General features: G+C 47.3%; 3 protein-coding genes across 10 annotated transcripts; 1 reads left to right on the plus strand and 2 right to left on the minus strand.

Annotated features, from left to right (window-relative positions):
* Nucleotides 1-2,915: 2,915 nt before the first annotated feature.
* On the minus strand, nt 2,916-13,762 carry LOC120896141 (cell death abnormality protein 1-like). Of its 6 annotated transcripts, XM_040300050.1 has the most exons (8): nt 13,409-13,762; nt 8,866-8,923; nt 5,615-6,025; nt 4,636-4,920; nt 4,324-4,563; nt 3,652-4,233; nt 3,428-3,577; nt 2,916-3,307 (listed from the first exon to the last, which is right to left on the minus strand). In XM_040300050.1, exons 3-8 carry the CDS (start codon nt 5,841-5,843, stop codon nt 3,204-3,206), a joined length of 1,590 nt encoding a protein of 529 aa, XP_040155984.1. In that variant the 5' UTR covers nt 5,844-6,025; nt 8,866-8,923; nt 13,409-13,762; the 3' UTR covers nt 2,916-3,203. The 6 variants fall into 6 exon arrangements, with proteins under 6 accessions (XP_040155984.1, XP_040155986.1, XP_040155983.1 ...); XM_040300052.1 differs by lacking the exon at nt 8,866-8,923 and having other exon boundaries at nt 13,583-13,762; XM_040300049.1 differs by lacking the exon at nt 8,866-8,923.
* Nucleotides 13,763-16,004: 2,242 nt separating this feature from the next.
* LOC120903983 lies at nt 16,005-19,467 on the plus strand. Of its 2 annotated transcripts, none has more exons than XM_040313685.1 (3): nt 16,005-16,284; nt 16,936-17,423; nt 17,530-19,467. In XM_040313685.1, exons 2-3 carry the CDS (start codon nt 17,011-17,013, stop codon nt 17,693-17,695), a joined length of 579 nt encoding a protein of 192 aa, XP_040169619.1. In that variant the 5' UTR covers nt 16,005-16,284; nt 16,936-17,010; the 3' UTR covers nt 17,696-19,467. The 2 variants fall into 2 exon arrangements, with proteins under 2 accessions (XP_040169619.1, XP_040169612.1); XM_040313678.1 differs by having other exon boundaries at nt 16,006-16,284; nt 16,948-17,423.
* Nucleotides 19,468-19,598: 131 nt separating this feature from the next.
* Nucleotides 19,599-24,365, minus strand: LOC120903872. Of its 2 annotated transcripts, XM_040313544.1 has the most exons (7): nt 24,224-24,364; nt 23,842-24,138; nt 23,463-23,753; nt 23,112-23,390; nt 20,885-23,047; nt 20,592-20,779; nt 19,599-20,508 (listed from the first exon to the last, which is right to left on the minus strand). In XM_040313544.1, exons 1-7 carry the CDS (start codon nt 24,228-24,230, stop codon nt 20,461-20,463), a joined length of 3,273 nt encoding a protein of 1,090 aa, XP_040169478.1. In that variant the 5' UTR covers nt 24,231-24,364; the 3' UTR covers nt 19,599-20,460. The 2 variants fall into 2 exon arrangements, with proteins under 2 accessions (XP_040169478.1, XP_040169471.1); XM_040313537.1 differs by having other exon boundaries at nt 19,599-20,779; nt 24,224-24,365.
* Nucleotides 24,366-24,381: the final 16 nt, after the last annotated feature.

The following is a 24,381-nucleotide window of genomic DNA, read 5'->3' on the forward strand; positions in this document are numbered from 1 at the left end:
AAAGCAGCACGGACCGAAAAAACAATAATAAGCAAATGAAACTCCACCAGATAACGCACGTATCTGCAGCACACTTACCACTGGTGCCGGTGGTTTTAATTGCCTTCGCTGACCGTGATTGGTGGACTGCTCACACGGAATCAGCCACGCAAGCAGTCCGCCAGGGACAAAACAAACGAAACCGATGCGGAATAGGGTGAAGCGGCCAAGGGATGGAAAGGTCACGCTACATTCAAATTAAAATGGCTTCTTCTAACGATAGTCCGGCTCGAACATACGCTGATAATGAGTGCCAGTATTCAAAGGGGGGAACCACGACTGCAGCCGTGCTGGAAGGGTTTATAACACCCCCCTCACCATCACGTGCTTTGATGGAGACGCCTGGTGGGTTGATCGCATCGAGACAGCATCGGCACTGGATCAACAGTGTCAGCGTGAAGATGGTGCGTGCTGGATGGAGGGTAAAGTGCACAAGAGCCAGGATAGAAGTCCTTGGTGGGTTTAACATTTTAAATCAATCTTCGGTAAAAGCTACCGGGAAAATCAATCACCGGTCCAAGGCAAACTAACCTGTTGGAGTTTGAATGCCGTTAGAAAGCGACACTTGACATTTAATGCAATAAGCTCTGCTTTAATTGGATTTCTACGAGATTATAACGAGAAAATTCACATTTCTCTACTGCATTCAATGCCCTCATTGTGCATTATTAATGGTTAATCCATGCACAAGGTATGGTCAGAATTCAAAAGCTTCCGCTTCATCCCAAACCTTGCAGCTGAGCGAGCGTCAACCTTGCCCTTTTGCCGTGGTGTGTTTGTGTCGGTTTGACCGCACGACATTTGTGTGCAAAGGTAATCCTTTTCTTTGTGAAATGAGCTAAAACTCGACCTGACAGCCGAACTTATCTCGCTTTCGTACGCGATTAACAAATTGCACTTTCATCAACCCGCCGCTCGGGTAGCTCGCTGGCCAAGCTGACCCAATTTCGACGCCCTGAGGCTTATTTCCTCCCTTTAATCACGATAGGGTATAATCGGCCGTGCGCAGCAGGAAGGGACCAAAGCGAGGAACCAGTCTTCAGCACAGTTCCGCTTTCGTGATTTCCGACTCGCCTTTCGCTTTCCCCATGTTTGACCTATTTTTTTACCCTCCCCACACACATACACTGTTCGCCACGCTGCGTTTGCGCGACCAGTAACGCAAAATTGTGCCATTCGTGCAGCAGTAAGTTTTTTAATCATGTTTGCAAAATGCTACTCTCCATTATACTGGCCGGCAAGGGAAAGAATAACAATTACTCCTTTGCTTTTAGTGTCGCATGGTTAAAAAGCTTTCATAAATGCTAACTTTTTTACGGCCACAAAACCCGTGCCCCCTTTATGACCCGCTGATACAAGCGCCCATTTCCCGTTGCGCTATCTCAACAGCGCTATAAATCACATTACCACCCAAGCATTCACCGTTACGGCTGCTTCATGTGGGGTCGATTGATTTTCTACGCGAGACATGGGGCTCACTCTAATCGCTCACCAGAAAGCAACTCCCTTTTTGGTGGAAAGGTAACAGCGTTGGTTTCCTGTTAACAATTCCTTCACTCGGTCGGATGGCCAACCGCCGGGCTAATGACATCATAAGCACTATATGATTGCGATCCCAGAATGTGTCTCTTGAAAACCGCGCCAACAATAGATGGGAGGGGGAGCGGAACGCGGAACTAAAACAAAAAAGGCTCGCCTCACGGAACCGTCCATCTTTGTGCGTTCGCTCACCTTGAGCCGGCGGAAGTGGTGACCGACGCGGTGCGAGTACCTTAGAACGGTTAACCTTCTCCGAACCCGGCAAACGATGACGTCAAACGACCGTCCAGTTCGCACACCCGGAAGTGTCTTGCTGTTGCTGCGTAGCCATCGTGTACCAGGGGCAGCGCAGGGCAGTGAGGCACTTCAAAAGCATTGGGCCTCGCTAATGGGCTACATAAAGGCTGTACGTTATGAGGATGCAGGAAATAGGAAGGGAATGAACCCAATGAGAGTTGATGGTAATATCTTGATGGAAAATTAGTGTAATTTACAAATGGAAAGACGTTGGGTTATTTCGAGCATTGGACACGGTAAATGGAATGTGTGCTTGGAAATGATAATGCGATTATTACCTTCATAACGGCTTATAGCTTGCTTCTGTTTGCATTTGAACAGTGTCGTGCGGCAGCCATGTTGCAGATTCTGTCCGTGAGCTTTCGATTTGCTAAGATTAACGTCAAAGCTTGCTATAAAATTTTAAAGAGCAAAGTTTTAGTACAGTGTTAGTATTTTTATAGCATTTGCCATAATTTTGTTCCAAACCTAAAACGTTACAGTTGCGTTAAGGGGGAAGTGGATTTTGAATTTTACATGGCAAAAAACAGTCAAAAAAAATGTATTGCATTTAGGTAGTATGACATTCATCACACAAAATCGTTAATCAAACAGTTCAGAATGCTAAGCAGTTTTCTTTAATATTTCCCCATTTCTTTCATATGGATTAAAAGAAACAGGTACATCAGGTGATTCGAAAAAAAACTAACGGCATCAATCCGCTACAGAGGCCGCCCATATTGCTTTATTATTATTATTATTATTATTATTATTATTATTATTATTCGTTCAATTATTTCTATTCGTCATCTTCTCTTCAAATGCCTTTGCTTTGCACTTAGCAAGCAGCAGATACACTGTTTATAGTGAAACGTTTCGTTCGCTCGATCGTTCCATTGCAACCGTATTTCGCTGTACCACACACACACATACAGCGAATGGTGAAACGATTTTCACTGAAGCATATAAAAAACACGTGCCGTAGTCGATGCGGAATCGATTTTATCCTCTATGCCCGTATGTCGCTTTTTTTGTTTGTATTGCACTGTGCAATTGGTGTGTTAGTCTGTTAGTATTGCTGTTTATTTGTTTCGCATTGTATTGGTGAAGTTGGGTAGAGACAGTTGGTGCTACCGGGATGAAACATTAACAAATCCGTAGCGCTGTACGATGGACAAACGAAAGGAAACCCCCAAACCGTTCGGGAGGTGAGAAAATCAAACTATATGTACAGGATAGTGATAACGAGTTGCAACCAAATGTACGACGAATCGATTGAATCGATTGCCCGTTCTTCTCTCCCTCGCTCGAAGCTCGCTTGTCTGTTGCCTTGCGTTGACGGCACGCTCTTAGCCGTAGTAGGCATCCCGCAAAGCAGAACCCGTAATCAGTACGGCGGCACTGGTCAGCAGGAGTGTAATCACCTTCAGGGCACTGGGTCGATCGGAAGAATCTGAAAAAAATCGGGCGGAGAAGAAAACAGAACACCAGCAACAGCTCGGTTAGTAGTGCCGTAACATCCTTATCCTCAGGCTACAAAGCCAGAGAGCAAGCGCTTGGAAATCGATCCTACTTTTGCCGCTAGGTCTAATGCACTTCTGCCGCTCCACGTCCGGGGAGTAGTCAAACTTACACTGACAAGCCGAATTGCGACATTCGACATTGTCCTGGTCGTCGCCGTCCACGAAGCACTCGCTCGTTTTAGAGCAGCGTGCATCGAGCGCTGCCGAGGGGAGAAAGAAAGGCGCATTAGAAGGCGTGGCGGTCCACCCAACCCAACACAACCCAATCCCATACCTATCTTCATGTTGCACTTGCCGTCTTTGAAGTGATGCTCGTTCTCATCGCACTGACACTGGCCCTCGATGCACTGGCCCAGCTCGCCCAGCAGCGGCTGGCACTGCTCGTCCACGCTACACTCGTCGCCGTACTGCTCGGCCTCCTTCAGGCACCGGTTGCCGCTGGCCTGATAGTAGTGGCCCTTCCCGCAGCTGCACCGTTTCGGTTCAGCCGGCTCGACGCTCTCGTCCTCCGACTGTACGCTCGGCGATTGACAGACGGCCTCCTCGAAGGCACAGTCCGCGGCCGTCTCACACTCGCCACCGTTGGCCGCCTTGCACCGCTCATTCACGTAGTAGTAGCTCGGCTTGCAGACGCACGTCTTTTCGGTCGAGCAGCGCGCATTGGCCAGCGCACAATCGCCGTCCCGCTCACAGTACGCCTCGTAGCCGTCCTTTGCGACGCAAAGCTCGGTGGCCTCGTCGTACCGGGCGTACGGGTGGCAGGTGCACCGCTTCGGCGACACACTCGGACAGTAGGCCGCCCCGTACGGTGAGCACTGGCTCTGCTGCGTGCAGGATGTGTTGATGCCCAGCGCGGCTGCAATGGACGAATAGGGTAACGAAATCAAAACGTTTCACCAAGCTTGCTCGCGGCACAATCATCAAACGGGCGCGATCGTTCACTCACACTTTAGGCACGTGCGCATGTTGTTATCGTAGAACTGATCGTTGCGGCAGGTACACCGTCTGTTGCTGAACTCCGTGCCCGGCTCGCAGTACTGGCCGTCGTGCACATACTCGCCCAGCTCGGCCATGCAGCGGCCCTCCTTGTGGTAGTACCCTTCCCGGCAGTGGCACTGGCCCATCCGACACACCGTGTAAGGCACCTCGGGGCATTCGACGCCCTCCTCCACGCACGGATCGCCAACTGCAAAAGTGGAAAGTTCAAGAATGTAAAAACCACACAAAGCCCCAAACCTCTAAGTCCCCGGTACCGTACATTTGCGACATCTTTCACACTCCTTTGCCGCTCGTTTCGTGCTGATCTGTACCCGCTTGGTGGCGGCCGCCGTGTCCGTGTTCGTTTCGGCGTCGCGCGTTTTTGGTGCCGGTGGCGCTTTCGCCGGTGACCCTTCCACGTGCGGCTTTTCCAGGGATTGCGATGTTTGAATGGCCACATCCTGGAGCGATTTGGCTGTTTGTGCTGCCGCGTCGGTGCAACGCTGGTTTACGCACCGCAGATTGTCCCCATCACAGTCCTGATGCACGAGACATTCCTCACCATCTGTTGAAAAGGTACATAATGAATGGTTTTATTGATAAAGATCCATTCTTATATTTTAACCCTAACATACTGCTCACTCGGGATTTAAGTAGCTTTTCTTGAAATGGGAATTCGTTCGAGAAGTAAATACAATTTCCATGCTAACAGGAAACCAAAATTAAGCTAAAAATTATGCAAGAATGAACGAGTCCTCTAAAGGTACTATGACGATAAGAACTTTTAAGTATGTCTACTAATCTACTAACAAAGGTCTTACAGTATTCCTCCCTTCCGAGTTCCGAGCAACCGTTGTCATCTATTGTCAAGTTATGTAAGCGTGTTGTCAGTCGAATGCGTTCCTTCCCCGACATCCAACCAACCGTTTGACCGACTTAAACCTTTCCACGTCAATTGATTTCCAATTACACTCTAACCTACTTGGGCCTGGTTATTGCTTCCCCTTCTGTAAACGGCATTAAAACGTAATCCCCGTTTGTGTAGCGTCCCATCAATCGAATGGGTATTTAGCATTCCTGTGTACGACTCGCCCTTTCATCATGCGTGCCTCTTTGGGGATAGCAACTTTGCTTGTCGGTCAACAACAAACTCCCCCCTGCCGTCCATTTGCAAAGGAAGAATGACTGTGTCCGAAATTTCAAAAGTAAAGCGGCTGGAAAGGAAGCATTGGCTGCGGGAAAAGCAATCAAAAACTCACTTGTCACACGCCGCCGGCAGACGTTGCTGCTGCGCCGATAGAACCCGTCGGCACACTCGCACGAGCCCCGGTGACACACGACCGACTCCCGGTTGTGGCTGAAGAAGCAATCGATATCGTCGCTGCACGGTTGGCCAAGATCGACCAGCTTCCGGCACCGGCCGCGTACGTACGTGTAGTCGCTGTCACAGGTGCAAACGCCGGCCTCGCACTTGGCACCGGTGAGCATATGAGAGCACTGGACCGCCTCCTGACACGCTACGCCATACGCGGACTCGGGCAGGCAGCGCGTGACATCGGTCGAGAAGACATAACCGGCCGGGCACTGGCAGTACCCGTAGATGGAGCAGTGTGCGTTCTCCGCCTTGCAGTCACTGCTGTCCTCGCATGGCCATATGATGCTACGTGACCCTGTTATTGTGGGAGAAGGAGAAGGAGAGAGAGAGAGAGAAAGAATGGTTTAGTCGATGTAAAACTATGGCTATTTGGGAATGATATGAGAGCAACCAGAAGCAGCTGAATGGTTTTCCAAAATTGTGTCCTCAAAGAACAAACCCCCTTTCGGTAGATCATCATCTTCCCTATCGGTGAAACATCATGACTGCAACGATGTTACGTTACAGGACGGTCTTTCAGTGTTGTTCCCGTGCTGTTAGAATATCTTTCAGCCGCAGTCAACGGTCCAACGGTTTCCGAATGTCAAAAGAACCCACCTCGTAACCTTGGCTCGCCGCTTGTGTGCAGGCATATCGCACCCCGTGTCTGCCGCCTTTTTTCCCAAAAAGAAAACCCGCCACACACCAAGAAACCCCCTCCCCAAAACACACACACACACGCCGCAGCAGTCCCGCTCGCTTGGTGGGAAGATTTCAAGGCTGCGAAAAGGCGTTTACTTTTTATGAGCTCTCGTCACGAAAGCTTCCCTGCTCGCTCGGACGCCCCAAGAGGGGAATGTGACAAGAAAGAAGAAAATAACAACATCAACCAAAATCCTTAAAGCGTCTAACCTATCACATTAGCGCATAAAAGGGAAAGGTTACAGCATTTTGTTGCCTCCTTTTGTTGTAGTTTCAACTTTTCCGTCGTAAAATAATGGTCCCGTTTTTTGTTTTCTTGCGGATACTAAAATGTAATTTGCACCACACCCCAAAAAAAACCTCCCCGCAAGGTCATGCAATTCTGCGCAAAATTGTACCAGCAAGTTGAACTACATGTCCGGCCCATTGTATTGGAGCCTCTGCCCTCTGTTCACTGCCACTGAACGAGCTGTGTCATTAAATCACCCATTCATGCAGACTCAAGGGGCACAGCAAGTGTGGCCGCCGGACATTCGCGATCCAACCTAAACCGAAGTCATTGGCACTTGGAGCACCATCCATACTGGTTGCACTGATAAGACACTGATAGTCGCGTCCGTTGGAACAATTCGTAATCATGAGATGGAACTGGTCGCTCGAAAGCTTATCGATCGCATCACACTTGAACTTTGAACACTTTTTGGGGGGTGGCCGCTTTGGTGTGGATCATTACTTGAACATCTTCTGCTCACACGAACCGAATCATTACCTTGCACAGCTAATAAAACTAATAAAACCACTGCGCAACGCGACATTCTACCAAAACACTGTATCACTGTTATCACTGAGAATGGACAAGTGAGCGCGCCAAACGCCAAACATTCCCAGCCAACGGCTAATCGACCACTGATCACTGCTCCCCTTGTTCACTGATGGTCACCGCTAAACCAGTCCAAATTCACCACTTATCATTAACAATCGCGTCAACAGCTTGGGCTTCCTCCAATGGCCCAATGCAGGGGCCAGATAGCGCAGCGGCAACACCTGTTCCCGTTGCCATAATCTGCGCGACATTGTTCCCGACCTTATCGTGTGGCGTTATCTAGCTTAATCACTACTGTCGCTCACTTCATATTGCCCTGTTCGATGCGTTCGATTGTAAAGGAAGGTAGAAAGTCACACCGCATGAGCTGTACACACATCCCACCCGACACTTACGCACGGTAACGTCATCGTAGCTTTGCTCCTGGAAGCAAATCACCAGCGGATGACCAGCACACTCGTGCCAGCAGATCAGCAGCAGCACCACCGTAACCGAGCTGGACCACATCTCGATCGCAGCTTCTTGCAGCCGGCGCACCAATTAGCACTAAAAGCCTAACAGGACCCGGAGCGGTCCGTAGCGTCCGTTCGCTCGGTACGTTGTGCGGGGCCACAAGACCCCAACGGGACGACGAGACGTGACTCGGCCACCAAGGAAACACCGTTTGCCAGCGCACTCGGCGAAAGCGATCAAGGTGAACCCGTCACAAAAGCCGGCAGTCTCGCAGCGCTATTCCCATGATCGGTGCGGTTCGTTTGATGCTTTGGGTAATAATTATTCCCCACCATGAACGCAACACACACACACACACACACACACACACACACACACACACACACACACACACACACACACACACAAAACAGTGCAATTCCCATACGGTTTGGTCGCCGTCTGCTGCAGTGTCTGCAGGCTTCGGTGGACTGTGTTGACCGTGCCTGTCAAGGTACAGCCAGCGCGAAGTGAAGCCACCGTGAAGCGGTCAAATTGTGGAACGGTTTGGCCAATAAAATTCCAATTGGAGTCCTTCGGCAAGAGGGAAAGGAAAGAAAAATCGGGACACCACACAGGTAAAAGGGGGCCACAGTGCGCCAGGGTCAACTACACTACGTACACTTCCAGCTGGTTGCATACTTTCAGGCGGCTTCGGTCAGCTTTCCTTCAAAGAAAGACGCCATCAATTTCCGCGCTTACGTGGGTGTGTGTGTGTTTGGACTGAACAGCTCCAGGACGTGACCGAACGGCTACAAACAATAATTTACCGTCAAGAATCTCATAAATCTTTCCCGCAAATCGCATCCATCTAGCCCGAGCAGGACCCTGAACTGCATCCACCAACGTGTCAGTGGGTCGTTGGAGCGAACCTTCCGTTCCTGTCTCGAAAGCAGAAGTACAAAAAAAACGGACCAAACGGACCAACACAGAAAACGTAGAAGGCTCGTCGCGTGGGCTCCGCACAAAGGCACTCGAACTAGGTTAGGTTACGTGTATGATTTAAATCGTGATGCAATTATGCTCATTTTTGTTGCATTGGCAGTGTACAGCTGTGTGCCACGCTCTATTAAAACGTCGAACTATTAAATGTAAACCATAACATTGTCAGTCTCAATTTAAATGTTGATCTAACGTACCGTTCCGTTCCAAGCGAAGCTTCTCAGCCAGTCAGCTGCAGTTAGGTTATCGATTCATCTGCAATTGCATTGTAAACGGGCAGCAAATCATTGTTAAAGCACTGTATCACTACCCGGCACGGTCTAGGCGCAGCATTGGCGAGCAGTTATGTTACACGGGCTGTATAATTATATTTCCGGTACGGTCAGTAGTACCAGCAGTACTACTACCCTGTCATTTGGTAAAAGTATTGCAGGATCGATAGAAGCGGAAAGGCGAATGTTTAACACAACCACCTACAGCCATTACATGGAACAAACTTGCTCTCTCTCTCTCCCACACTCTGTTCTTTCTTTTCATTGCGCCCAACTGTGCCCACGGCACAGACAGATAATTGAAGAGTAGTGCTGATTGACGGGCTAAATTATTCACCGGCTGCCGTCTGTTGTGTAGACGGCAGCGGGTGGAAAGCCGAGTACCTCGCTCGCTCGCTGGGTTTCGGTCAGTCACAGCCACTCGTTGATTATTGCTAAAACACACTAATACCCACACACCTCTAAACCTTGTTCAACCCACTCGCGGTACAGAGAAACCAGCCCAAACTTAGTAGTTTTTTGTTTATTCTTGGGTCCACCGCTACGGTGACGGAACACGCCACTGCTCTGTCACTCAAAGCCACGCGCGCGAGAAAAAAAAATAGCCATTACAAACTACTAAAAGCACACGCGAAGGTACACGCTGTTCTACCTGTATGTGTGTGTGTGTGTCCGCCCTTTGATCCCCTCTTTCACCTAATTTCAATGACGTCAGCAATGGCCAGCGGTTCGTATCGATCCGGTCGGTCAAAATCGGACAGCGCAGGGTAAAGAGACAGCAGGAAGCTTTAACTCTTCCGCCAGTCTGCCTCTCTGCCGGTTGGTCCAACGCACAAACGAAGCACCATTTTCATGGTTTAATGGAGAATTTTTCTTCGTTTTTTTTTCGGGAGGAATTTTCAGTTTTATTTCCATCCCAAACGGCAAACAATAGTGGCGTCATACAGAGCGGGTTCTCGATGCTTTCCTTCTCACTCCCACACGAAGCGTGTGTTTTTGGTGACGTCGGTATTCGCGTGTGACGGGTTGACAAGACTGTCGAAAAAATGTAATGTAATTATTCCGCACAACCAAACTCGTTATTATTCCATTTGTCGACATTCTCCCCTCCCAAACGCAACCCGTCCTCTTCCAGGAGGGGTTCCTTTTTTCCCGTGATGTACGTTACATGCTGTCTGTGTGGAAAGCCGTACCCTATCCGTTTGCACATTCCGCATCGATCCATCCGATCCGCTCCAACACAGACCCAGGGGATGGGATCAAACGGAGGGCACAGAGGCTCTGCTGTCGCTCTTCCTTCCTCGATGTGCGTTCGGCCATTCGCGATTACCGCGCGGCCGAGGATGCAGAACGGAAGAGCACGCGACGTACGACGAATTATGCGAAGTGCCATCGATTTAATCTGTACGCCCATTTGGATAAGTATAAGATAACTAAAGGACCATCTTCCTATCTTCATCATACCCGGGCTGAAGGGCTTTTTTCGATCATTAATGGTGCCCTATTGTGTGGCTAAAATAAACTTTCTCCTAGCCGCAGAGACACAGAGGGAGAGAAAGAGAGAGAGAGAGAGAGAGAGAGAGAGAGAAGAAAGACGTGTGGTGCATGTGGTTGTGTACCAACCAGAACGTGCCGTGTGTACTGTATCCTTCGGACGGTGCTAGAGGGATCGAATTCAAATAGATCGACGTATTTCTCGCATTACTGAGCACATGCATATTACGTTTGTGCACACACACTCACACACACACACATACATACACACAAAAAAGCACACTCAAGCACAGCAGCGAACACTGGAAATTTAGTCCATCAGCGATTCTATTCGTAACGTAAAAAGCGACTCAAACAACCGCAATTGCTTCACTGTTAGAAAAAAAAGACCTTTTTTATGCATCTGTGTATGTTACACAAACCCAACATTCTTCGATTATATATCGATTTATAAGACACAAACTACCCCCGGGCACAAGATTGATTCGTACTAAATACACTGGTGTGCGTTGTTGTGATATGAATGTTTGATCCAGCAGAGTTTCATTTTCTAAAATAAATTTCCCTCCTCCTTTCCAGCGTCCTGTGCACAGTGCGATGTATAAATATATGTGGCTACACAATCCACAGTGTGCAATGCGTAGAATGGTACAAAAATAGCGCACAAAACAACAGCCGTTATTACTATTTCCGGGCTTCTAATTATAATCCATTTCATAAATACTGGGCGCCTCCATCGGCTGCCTTCATTGGTGACTTAGCCCGAAACGAGCCAAAACCTAAGCAAAGCACGTGCGTGTGTGTGTGTGTGTTGAGCTTCTACTAAAGCTCTTGGTGTGGGTTTGCAACAGTGTTTGCACTACATCTCCTTATGCTTACCAGCATAAGCAGGTCCAAGTACCATCTAAACTGTTCCGCTCGGTTTCCTCATCGCTGAGGATCGTCCCGAATGATCGATTTAGTTGCCGTTTACAACCGTTTTTGCTGAAGGTTTATCACACTCTCCAAACCTCCGCTTTCACTTGTTTTGTAGTATTTCGTTTTTTACAACCAAAAACGTTCATTTATCACTTCGCTCGGCATTGTTCTCTTCTTCACTCGGTCGCGTGCCTGAGGGTCAACCGATCACTCGCTGTGGCTGGCCGTGGGTTGGCTGTGGCTAATTAGTTAATTAATATCCGCAACTGTCCGCATCGAACATGACACCAGGGTTGTGCGGTCGGGTTATTTTTTGGACGGTGCAAAACACAAATTGGTAACTCGTCTTTTACTGTCACACACGCACACAGATTCACTAAAACACGCATTCATAGAGTAGTTTTACACAACGATCGATAATTGCGCCAAAAAGTGGATTTCCTTGTTTTTCTCTTCAACACATTCACACACATACAACCACACGTCCAATGATTTGGAAGGAGTTGTGTTCCATTCATTAGCTAATGAATACATTTCTACATCGGGGATTTGGTTGAGCAAGAGTAAATATAGAGTAAAGAGTAAGAGTAAATAAATTATAATACTCTAGCATAATAAGCATGATAACGTTTTTGCGCGCTTCATTAGCGTTAACTTATGCTGCATTGAAATATGAATGAAAGGAACGTTGGTTTTCGGCAAGGAATGGAAAAATCCGCAACCAAAGGGTGATAAACGGCAGTATTAGCATGTCAACGCAAGGCTCAGGAAACAACTCACTGTACCTTCCTGTGTACTTTTTACGCGTACTGAACGGTCAAACGGTCAAGACCACTGGGCAGCGAGATACAGCCCACCGAAACGTGTGTCACGTAGCAAAACGCGTCCCTGTAGCCACGCTGTTGCTGTTAACCTTTCGAAGCGATCGATTATGATTACAAATGCGTCCCGAAACTGACCAAATCGTACGAAAACTAACAAACCCACAACCGTACCGCTAAGGGGAAGGAAAGGGAGACTCAGCAGCGAAGCAGGGGCAACGAAGCAACAAAGCACAAACGGAACGATCGGTGAACAACAGCGGCTTACAGCAAAGTCGACACACGGCGGTATACTTTGCTCTACAAGCGCATACACACCATCAGCCGTCGGCACACACACACACACAAACACACGAGACAGCAAAACCCGAAACGATGCCGTGTGCACGTGCTACTAGTGGTGGAGTGGTTAGGTTTCATTTGTTTCCTACATTTCGGTCAAACCCCCATCCCCACCGGAGCCACCATGACCCCGTACCTGTTATTGTTTTAATTTCCATTTCAACCATGGCTCGCGGCCACCGAAAATGGGGTTGTTCGCTTCGCTTGGTGGTATTTCGTGGCATAAATAAACCAGCCAAACGGAGCGGTTTGCTAGCGCGCGGGAAAGTGTTAGGGACGGCGTGAACCGATGCTAGCGGTGGATTGGGCATTGGGTACGCGCTGTACGCGGGTGAGTGTGTTCGGGCATAAAACAGAACAGCACCACATTTACGGGCTTTGTGTGCGACTCGGTAACTGGGGGAGTGAGTGAAGGAGAGTGGTCAAGTTTAGGATTGCTGGTTGGCTGTGTTCTTCTCCACCCTGCTTTTTGCCAATTAATACCGTCCCTAATGGAAAGGTAGCATAGCGTTTTCCGCATATATGTAACACAGGTAGAGAGGGTTGATGTATTACACCGCAAAGCTTGCAGCAGGTCGTGGTTGCATCTCATATTCTATCTTTCCTCAGGGATTGTTTATGACGGTACTGTTTGTTGAATTTATAATGTATTAAGGTTTCTTTAATAGAAAAACTCACTCCAATCTCATTGTGAGCAAGAAACTAGTAAAATAAACTACTTTCAAAAAAAACAATATTAAAATCAATATAAAACACCATGCGTCTCCATCGAAGCGCGAGACTGTCGAAAGCTTTTAATAGCAAATAATTAATTAACTGATAAACTCCACTCAGCTGCCCCATCACTTCACCACACACCATCCCGCTACACACAAACACACTGTGACACATACCGATATCTGTTATCTGCACCGTTAAAAGGTCATCATCGTCGGTCACTTTTCGATGGCATAGATTTTACGTTATGCTCTAATTATTACTGCACCTTTGCCACAGAATGGATGCGTTTCCGGGCACAACACTTGTAAGGATTGGGAGGCCGCTACGCTGTATTTGAAGACACTCACGCTTATTGAACAGCGACGGTAACGCGGTACAGCGCCTGTCAACCGTCTTTTTGTTTTACTGTCCGACGACGGCACTTTAGCACAACCGAACTGTTGTTTCTGGTGTGGTTTATTGCATCGCGTTGTTGGTACTGCGTGAAAGCTGCTCCGTTACTGACGACGCGTCGCGGTACGGTTCCAATATATTTTACCTTCAAACGCACAGATCACACACCGCCCTGTCGAGTGGCTACTACTTTCGCTTTTCCTTCATCCATCGCGCGCGCTCTCTTACTGCTCTGGTGTCTCTTTCTCGCTCTCTCTCTCTCGGTCGCTGCAGAGCGGCAGCCTATTCCTTTGTGTCTGTTGCTTTCTCTCTTTAGCTTTAGTTTTCTCTTTGTTCCCGCTCTCGAAACAATGCGTCGGGTTTCTTCTGGTTTGATTTCTCTCTTTTGAGTGTGTGTGTGTTTTTCGGGGGGGAATGGGAGAGCTGATTGATGTCGCACACCTGTTCTCGTGCCCAGTGTAATGCATGCCTGCTACACCAGCTCCATTTGAATATGTGCAGCCAGACGCAATCGACAAACAGCAGAGCAGAGTTTTTCCACAACAGCTTCCTTCAGATGGTAGATTGTCGAAAATGTGATTCAAGTCTTAATGCATAAAATTGTTTGCTGATTTAAGCTGCACTACCTCAAGTTATCGGCAACTGTTTGTAGCATATTAAAATGGTTTATTTACTTGTTGATTGTCGTGCTTATTGGACGAATTTAACACATAAACACACGCAACCACACGCACAAGGCAATCAAGATGTGAGGAAACTACACCAAAAAAAATCAACCATTTTGTCGATTATTCCCGCTCCTATTCTGCCCCCCACGGGCCAGCTATCGTCCAGCCCAGGGAAGTGATTCAATGAAATGATGATGACATTCGTAAATTATGTACAGTGATCAGGTAAAAGTATGATGTTGTCCACTGATACATGCCTATTAAGCGCACGATTGTTTACATGCCGAGGTAACAATCTGAAGGACTTTATCAGATTGTGCACTAACAGTAGAAGGAGGCAGCAACAGCAGTACCAGCGCCGCAGTGACACACTCGATTAAAGCGACACAGTTCACGCGCACGAAACGCACCCTCTCCCATCGCCTCACGAACGACGACGACGACGACCTTGCGAGCAGGAGAGCGAAGAGGGAATGGCACGCGGTACGATTGAATTAACTGCATTGAGGCAAAACAAAAACTTTATTAATCATTGAATTTCCAATTTAGATATTGCGTTAAAAATTCATCCATAATCTAATTTTGCCTGATCAATACACGCTATAAATAGCAACTGTGGCATTGTTTTGTTGTACGGCTCATCGATAGTGGGCTACCCTTTGGCGAGGCGTATTGTGATGTGTATGGGATGCATTTTAAATTAAATGACAAAACACTGAAATGTGAAAGTTTCCACCGCCGTTCATCCCTATCGACTCTACCGTTTTGCACACAATGCACAATGTCAGTGAATTATGCACACAACCTTTTGCCCAGTGACTACAGCTTGCAAGGAAAAGTGTTGCTGCTATCCATGTTGTTATCCTTACGCGGCGAGAATAGTAAATCAATTGTTTAACTTTTGAAAGTTTGTTGTTATCCGCTTGCAGTGCTCTAGTTGCATCTTTTAGTGTACAATGCAGTGTGTGTGTGTGTGTGTGTGTGTGTGTGTGTGTGTGTGTGTGTGTGTGTGTGTGTGTGTGTGTGTGTGTGTGTGTGTGTGTGTGTGTGTGTGTGTAAAGAAGCTGCTTCATAAATAATTTGAAAACTCATTCAACATCACAAACACTTTTTAAGCGAGCCTTTGACTGTATATTTGCGAAAATGTACAGTCTTGTGAAGGACGCACTGTAACCTACTATCCAGTTCGAATCCCATCGCAGAACCGTCCTCTCAAACGCAGGATGAAGTATTCTGACTTTAGTCCAGTCCTTTAAAGAGGACCCTGGACCAACAACGATTGTTGAGCTATCGATCAAAAGGATGAATTTGCATTAGATACATCTGTTCGCAGCGCTTAGAATCCGCTTTCTAAGCTTACTCCACTCCGGTGGCTTTGTTAAAACACCTCATAGCTGTTTTAAAGCTGATTAAAAGCTACCTTTAATTTCTCTGCAAAGTAGAACGAAAAATTCCACTTGCCACTGTCACGATATTTGATGGCCATCAATTCAATGCATTTTCTTACATTTTTCTTGTCCAATTTTTTCAACCCCAAACTCTTAGAAGGCTTTTTAAATTCAGTTCCAACGCATTTTGTTCGGTTACGGTTCAAACATTACCCGAATGTCATACGGCGAGCCGTCAGGTCGCTGCTCGAACAACAACAAAAACTGCTCGACTCGCCCTGTCAGTGGCCCGTGCACAAAACTGCTCTACGGGTCGCCATCGCCACCAGTGGGAAAAAATAACAAAGCAATCCAGCAGCAGGGCGAACGCACAAAAAGAAACGAACAAAACGCTCGGCCCCGAAGGTGTACCAAATTTTCTCAAGTGAACTTTACATTTTCGAGCGATTGTTGAAATTTTCGTACGAAATTACTTGCGTAGCGTACAAATTGGTGTCAACGCGCATTTTGGTTCGTGCAAAACTTTCCGGCAGGCTGAAATTCGAAGTAACGCAAAATTGCGACGTTGTGAGCTACATTATTAAGCGTTTTCTCCTTGAGGTAATGAACTGCAAAAGATGGAGGTGCTACCGGGTTTGTTACATTCTTGCTTGAGTGCTGGTGTTGCAATACTGGTTAGGCGCCTGGGTGAGGGGCAATTGTGCATCCATGTTCCAGGGTAAAAAAAAATGGTTTTCCAAAAATGTTGCAAACGTTTCTGGACTAGTACCATTATTATTTGGGGAGTGTGAACAGGCTGAATGGAAGGGATACTTGTCCACCAACAAGCGTCCTTCACCCCCTACGGTGTAAAGGCTATTCCAATTCACCTTGAGATAGTAAAAGCAGCGAAGCAACTTCAAGCAATGGAGGCAGTGACACGCAAACGAGAAGCGTACATAATATCAAGTGTATTGTTTCACCCCCTCCCCATCGTCACTGTCCTAGAAAGGCATTATTATTATGAGCTTTGTTTTGGTAGAGGTGCAATAGAAGAGGAAGAAGACGTCATTTGGAAGAGTACGTTAGCCAACTGTTTATAATTAGTCGAAGGCGAAAGTAAACAAATAACGCATAACAAGTTGAATCGCACACACAGACATAGATACAGATACACATGTCTAGGCCTACAGGACTCTTTTTGCCTACCAACCCCAGGAAGTTGCAGCACTGATGTGAATTCAAATATTCATTACATAAAATTGATAATAGTCTCTATTTCAGTAAACACCCACACAAACACACAAGCAAATCGTTTGCCGATCGGTCCTGCAAGCGACAGAGCAAATGAAAATGAAGATGCCCGACAATAACATCGGCGGCAGCAGCTCGAACACCTACACACACATCACCCTGCACGCGGGCAACGGGTTCAATCGGGGCGCTGGTGGCGGCGGCGGTGGAGGCGACGCAGAAACGGTGGCGGTCCGCAACACCGCGATCCCGTATCCGAACGATCCGTACGACTCGGACGGGGACAGCATGAGCACACCGCCCAACGAGGAAGCCACTGGCACTGCGGACGACTTTGCCGAGTACATGTGGATGGAGAACGAGGACGAGTTCGACATGCAGGAGATGCAACGGCTAGAGGAGGAAGAGCTGATGGACCAGTGCATCGAGGCGATGATGATGGATGAGATGGCTTCGGCGGAGCGGATGGCCTCGACGGCGCTGGTAGGCAATGTGCCGAGAGAAAGGTAAGAGAGTGCGCGCGTCCGGGAAGCCACCGAAGCCCTGTCGGAGTTGCTGCATTGCATCGTATCCTATCGTTATCGTGTCCTCCTGTATCCCATTCTCCTGCAGCGGTCTGATGAACATCCTGTCCAGCCTACAGCTCGACAAAGAGGGACAGCAGGGGCAGCAGACCCGCCAGCCCAAGGATGTGAACGTGGAGAAGTCGACGCTAAACCCACTGGCCGCCGAGTTTGTGCCATCGCTGCGTGCGCTCGTCGCTCCAACGTCCTACTGAAGCCACAGTCGGGCGGGAACAAGCATCTAAAAAGGTATGCAAATACTCACGAAGCGAGAAAAAAAGTGGAAAAAGGGGCGATTTATTTTTTTACTATTATAATTGCCTTATTCTTTGTACGACGAACGTGTGTAATGTGTAAGCGCATAATAACACAACCCCATAGAGAGCTAATACTGTTTAACTGTCCTTCCGCTGGTGGGGCTGCATTGGAATAAGTGTGTTTGTGTGTGTGTGCGTAGAATTTGCGTTTACTTTTCAATGAAAAGTAACGATTCTCGAGTCATGCCACTTCCCTATTTTGCTGGTTACGAATTTCGCGCACACTGGGCAACATCGGTAGCCGATGCTTGCATCTGGGGGATGCCATTGTACTTACGAAGGGAACCAGATCCCTTCGTCCCGTCTGTTAGCAGTGTAATACGAACCCGTGTGTGGGTGTGTACTGGCGTTGGAAGTACACCGCTTAATAATAGAACGAATTTTGAACGCATTCGCTACCATCACCCAAACATACTGGTGATGGAAACATGCCGAGTGCTCACACAAACGCTTCCACCGTGGCAACGAACTTGAAGAATAATTATTAATTACATGGCTGTACTGGTTCCGCACGCCCCAGAGTGTAATACTTACCTCCCCCCTTCTTTTTTGGTGGCATAGGACTTTTAATCTGTTGTGTTAGTTGGTAAAGATTTATGGTGCAATGCGGAATCAACCCTCCTACTACACCTACCCGTTAAGAATAGGGAACAAAACAATGTGCTTAAATCGAAACCTTTACGGAAGTCGTCACCGTCGTCGCGTATGTCTTGAGAAGAAGGTTCAACTTTTTTTTGTATCGTGAGTTTGGGTAGTGTGCAAGTTCCTTTTTTTATGTTTCAGCCATTTTTATTCTTACTTTTTTTTGTCTTTCATAAAATATTTCCCCCGCAAAAAAAAACACATATTTACACATTTGCGCTCTCATCGGTTACGCTATTAGAGAAACGAAAGCGGTCGAACACAAAAAAAGGTCCCGCGATTGCTTTCGGGAACCGATATTTCATCATTAGATCGTTGTTAGTGATTAGTTGTAAGCAGGCTACTGATACTACACAGAAACGCCACTAAAACTATAATAATTTACAAACAACAAAAACAAAAAAAGTATAAAAAGTCAACAAGAAAAGTCTGCTGTATGTGTTAGTATTATGATTGTTCGTGGCGTGGCGACAACTGGCAAGTGCAAACCCGGTTGTGCACGTTTGTTAGCGAAAGGGCGATCGAATTTGCCACAGGAATAGAACATTTCTTTCGTTACAAGAAAGGATGATGTTTCAACTGTGATACGATTATCGTTGATTCATATCCACTATCGGGATTAAGTCATTCAGGCATAAGTTTTGTTTTCCCCCCCTCTTTTACCCGGTCTTTTGCGCGATGGTGGATGGCGCTACCGCGGTTGGTGCGGTTATGAAGGTTCTCTCTGTGTGTTTTGTCTCCTCATTTCATACAGAAAAACCACCGGTGGGACAGCACCACCGCGCACAGCACAGAAGAAGAGTTTCCGTTTGCATTTTACAATAGGATCGTATGGTCCGTTGTACTCTCATATAGAAAAAGGTGGTACAAATATCCGTCAGCTTATTTTTGTTTTGTTTTGTTTACAAATGATCGAATGAAATTTAAGTTTTAATGTGTACAATTTTAGGTTCCGTACACAAGCAACCGTAAGAAAGCAACATGACACGACAATTAGTTCTAGTGCTGCAACAGCAAAACGAAAAAAATAAGATAAAATAAGCGCAAACAGTTTATTTAGAGCGAATCGAGATTTAAGTGTAACGAAATCCTAATTGTGTGATAGTTTAGAAAGAAATGGTCAAAACCGTGCAAAAAAAAAAAATAAAAAAAGACTGCATTAAAGTCTTCAAAGAAAGTGATGAGACGATGTTTTATTCACTGTTTAAAAGCAGTACCGTTACTGGATTGATTTGAATGTAATTATCCTTTTACTCGCGGTGTAACTCACTCTTCCGTTTATTAGTTAATGATAAATAGTAGTAAAATCAAACCTACTCTAACACGATGCTGATTTTACAACTTTGTCACTCTGTCTATCTTGGCTACAGTCAACAATCGGCAGCTGTGGGATGTCATGTTGTTCGTTGCCAGTTTCCAGTTTCCAGTGTCTAGTTTCCAGTTTCCGGGTTCTTCACTCCCTGTTTTCTCCAGTGTTTGATGGCGGATCCGGGGGAAGCCTTTACGGTGCGCATTAATTTTGCTTTTCGTGATTGATATCCGTGTAATCTTAAAAATACTTACCAGATGGTTGGGGGTGAATGACTATTTGTCTTGTTTCAGTTTTGAACTCATCTATTACTTTAAATTATCTATATCGCACTTGTCCTAAAGGCAGAGTCTTGTTTGCATTAAAATAATTACAAAGAATTGCTTTTAATGCAGTTGTCCCTTTCCCTAAATACAACTTATGTCTAACAAAATTTCTTAAAGTAAGTAATCCTTCGCTGTGTCGCGCTTACGACACATGCTGAATTGTGCGGCCAACTACATAATGATGGTTGGATTAATTGAGCGCCGACTGTTGCTCAATCAATAACATATTTTTCTGTTTGATTGCGGTGGCCGTATTATTGCCTAGTGAACATTTCGCACACGACTTCGTAATCACGCCTTACAGGCATTTCGACCGCGTGTCATTCACAGTTTTTCAACTGCACACAATGCGTAACACTATCTTATGCATACATGTTATGAGCTAATTATTCTAAAACAACTTTATCGTCATTCATTTCTTCTGGTGGAGGTGGCTGTTGATGAACAGTAAACGTGCAAAGGGGTAAGATTTCGTCTCAAGCGTTCCTGTGGGATTGACACAATGTCCGAAACTTACCAGACTGTAGGGCACGGCTTTGCATCGGCTTCCGTTGTGCAGATACGTTATCTTGAGCGCGGCGGCCGCCGAATCTTTGCTCTGATAGTCAAGCACACACACTTCATTTCCAGGCGTTCCGACCGTTCTCATGAAAACGATATTTCCGCAAGACTTGAACGTTTCAAATATTTCCACCTCAGAATAGGCTGTAGAGAGTATGTGTATAAAGTAAAACAAACAAAAAAAAATAGCATCAATTGGGATTGGGCACATCGGCAATGTGAAGCAGTCGGCGGTGGCGACACACTCACGTCCATTACAGGTCACTCCTATGCCACGATTCGCACTCATTTTGTAGCGCGTCTCGTGGACAGTAACACGGATCAGGCGCCCCAGCACCGTCTTCAGATTTTGCTCCAGTGCCATGTAAGCCTGATACATGGTTTCGAACTTAACGATCATCGTTTTCGAATCAGGGGTGAAGGTTTTCGTTTCTGACACGAACTCAACTTTGCCATAGTGGCTGAAAAGCTTTGCGACGTACTGCTTGCTGGCTTTTTTCGGAAGATTGCTAACTTGCACGAATGGTCTTTCGGGCCAATTAGCCCGTTTGTAAGCGGGCGGATCCAGTCCGGTTTTGGCCCGCTTGTTTTGTGCACTAGCTGCTGCAAAACTTTCTAGCAGCCGCTTCTGCACCTCCGAACCGTTGATAGAACCGGTGGAAGCGGATTTCCATTCATCCTCGTCATTGGTTGGAGTTGGCGATCTGGAACGAAACGATGGTGCCGGTGGAGGGGATGGTGCAGGTGGAATGTCATCATCGTCGTCGATATCCTGCTCGCCCGTCGGTGAATGCTCGCTGTCTATTGGGGCTGATTCCTGCAAGGGCGCCTCCACACCAGTATCGTTGGTCAGCACTACGAGCGTGTTCGATGGCGTCGAGGCTGATCGAGGTGGCAGGCTGCCCGGTTCGCTAGTGCTACGGTAGTAGTCCTCAATGATCGATAGCATCTGCAGCTGCTCCGGATACGTGAAGAGCGTAAAGCTGCTCAACTGCTGAAAACCGCTGTCTCCGTTGATGAGGTAACGAATTTTATCATCACCGCTCAGGGACAAAAAGTACTGGAAAGTGACGCATTGATTGACTATGTCGCGAACCAAGTTAAACTGATTCGCCATTGACAGCGAGGTGAAGTTTTTGCACTTGATCATTTGTGCTTCGACGGTTTGCATTAAACCTCGCATCCGCGGACTAATTTCCTGTCCGCCTAATTGCATCGGTCCACCAGACATGGGTCCAGCCGGTCTACTCATACCACCAGACATTGGTGGCGGTATCCAGCTACCGAGGCCACCTGGATTAGAAGGACCCATTGGTCCTATTGGTCCCATTGGTCCCATTGGTCCCATTGGTCCCATTGGTGTCATCGGTCCCATTGGTCTCATCGGACCCATCGGACCCATCGGACCCACCGGACCCATTGGACGCATCGGTCTAGGCCCCATCGGAGCATTTTGCACCGGTCCGCTCCAAGGAGCGCCAGATGCAGCTCCCGGACCCACATTAGGGTTAATGGGAGCTGCATTTTGCATCATCCCCGGCGGCCCGTCGTTGGTCTGTGTACCTCCCATTCCCTGCTGAGGATTGTTCGAACCCGGCAGGGAAGATACAGTTACACAAAAGCGACCCACGCACATCACTTTCATTGCCCTTGCTTGACATTTCTCTTTGGCCATGCACACGATGGCTGCCTCCACCTTGGGACGGTATACATACTTGACGTCGCCTATCATACTGAACCGGTCGTAAATATCCTCATCGGCTATTTCTTCCGTGAGGTCGGTTACTTTCACACACAGTTTCGGATCATGCACGATACAGTGATCGGCCATCAGGATGACCAGCCGTCGCGAACACATGAACGAATTGTTGAGTTTGCAAACGCGCTTCGCTTCCAGCTTGGTTTCGAAGCTAAGGTAAGCGACACGGATCGGCGACGTGCTGTACTCTTTCAGCTCGCGCAAATTGATTACGGTCCCGTATTTTTTAAAATAATCTCTAAACTCTATCAAACCTTGCCTCGGCCCATAATTCCAAACCTGCACCTCGTTCCGGTAGTACTGCGGGTTAGGATTGCAGTACTGCGGGTTGAACGCCGTTGGCAGAAGCGACATGTTCTTGCGCTCCTCGATGTCGTTAATGTGCAGTAACATGTTTTCCTTGCGCGTCCGCCTTGGAGGAGTGCGTGTATCCGTGCTGCGAGGAGCGTATGTGGGAGTTACGTAGCGCTTTGCCGAGTACGGCCGTATCGTCACCGTCTCGCCAGCGACGAGCTTCAGTAGGTTAACATCCCGGGCCGCCTTCTCGGAGTCCATGCGGACAATTGTGTTGTAATTAACGGCATCGATGCGTTGTATGTATTCGACGCGCCCGTGCTCGGAAAATGTTTCAAATATCTCGTCGTTAGTTATATCTGGAAGCATTTCAACATTCGATCAACAATCAATCGCTCATTTCCGCCCAACGGCAGTACTCACAAACACTCGTGCGCTGTATGATAACAGCTTGGTCCGAAGAGTTCGACGTGTACCCCAGCAGCCGGTTGTACACCTCCATTCCAAAGCCCTGAAAGTTTAAAGGCGCGTGCAGAAATGCCGTCCGTGCCATCTTCGGATGCTGATAGGTGACGTAGCCAATGTTGGACATCACGCAGCTAGCCGATTTTTGCATCTCCCAGTCGACAATCTTCCCGAACCGGCCCAAAAATTCGACCACATCATCCTCCTCGGTGTTTCTGGGGATGTTGGTCACAAGCACTGCACAGAAAGAACATTTTTGAGAATTATGTTTGAGGTACTGTACTGCCATTTCTGGTGCGGCTTACTTACATGTAGTTTCATGTTCCGCGTCTGGATCGTAAACTAGATCCAGCTTGTCGCACTTGTCCCTGATGCTTGTATACGCTACGGCCTTTTTCTGCTCTAGAAACATACTGATTTTTCGCTTCACTTCTACGATGTAGGGTTCAATGCCCTTCAGCGACTTCTTCAGCTCCATTGCCGCCTTTATGGATGCGTTATCCTTAAAGGACACGTATGCATAGTTCTGCGATGGTTTTTGTACACATTCAACCGACCCAACTGCTTCAAAGTGTGCGTACAGGTCTTCCTCGGTGATGTCTGGGGAGAACGGTCAGAAAAAACGTTGGGTTAGGTGTAAATCTAGGCTAGCAGTCGGTCGTGTTTCAAGGGTTTGCAAGCTACTTACGCTCGTTCAGATAGCGGACCACAACGGAGAGTAGTGGCGTGAAGAACGGTTCCGCTCTCGTGCTAGCGCAGAACAGCCGCTTTTCCTTGAACATTTGCTTATTCAAATCCAGTTCCTTTTCCCGACCCAAACTTTCAGCAAACTTTACGTACGCAATCTTTGTCGGACAGTAGGTACACTTGGCCAGTCGATACTCGAACCCGGTTATCTTTCCACAATCTTTGAGAAAGGTTCGTAACTCACCCTCCGTGGCAGATTTCGGCAAATTGCCGAAATAATATTCGTTTTTATTATTGTCTGCAAGGACAACCAGCAGCCGCCAGCAGAACGTGTTAGCAAATGTTTCGACCGTAATAGTTGAAAATCGATACGGTGCACTTACCTTCCATGGTGTAGCTGTATGTAAGAGCTAATTGGGCAGATTTTAGCGATCATTCGCCGATTTTACGACAAACTTACAGTAAATTTATAGAATTTATATGCTGCACTATCAGGCGTACACCCCTTGTTTACGCTTTGCGGCCTGCGCCATTTGACAGA

Source organism: Anopheles arabiensis, chromosome 2, assembly GCF_016920715.1.
Source record: "Anopheles arabiensis isolate DONGOLA chromosome 2, AaraD3, whole genome shotgun sequence".
NCBI classification, from domain to species: domain Eukaryota; kingdom Metazoa; phylum Arthropoda; class Insecta; order Diptera; family Culicidae; genus Anopheles; species Anopheles arabiensis.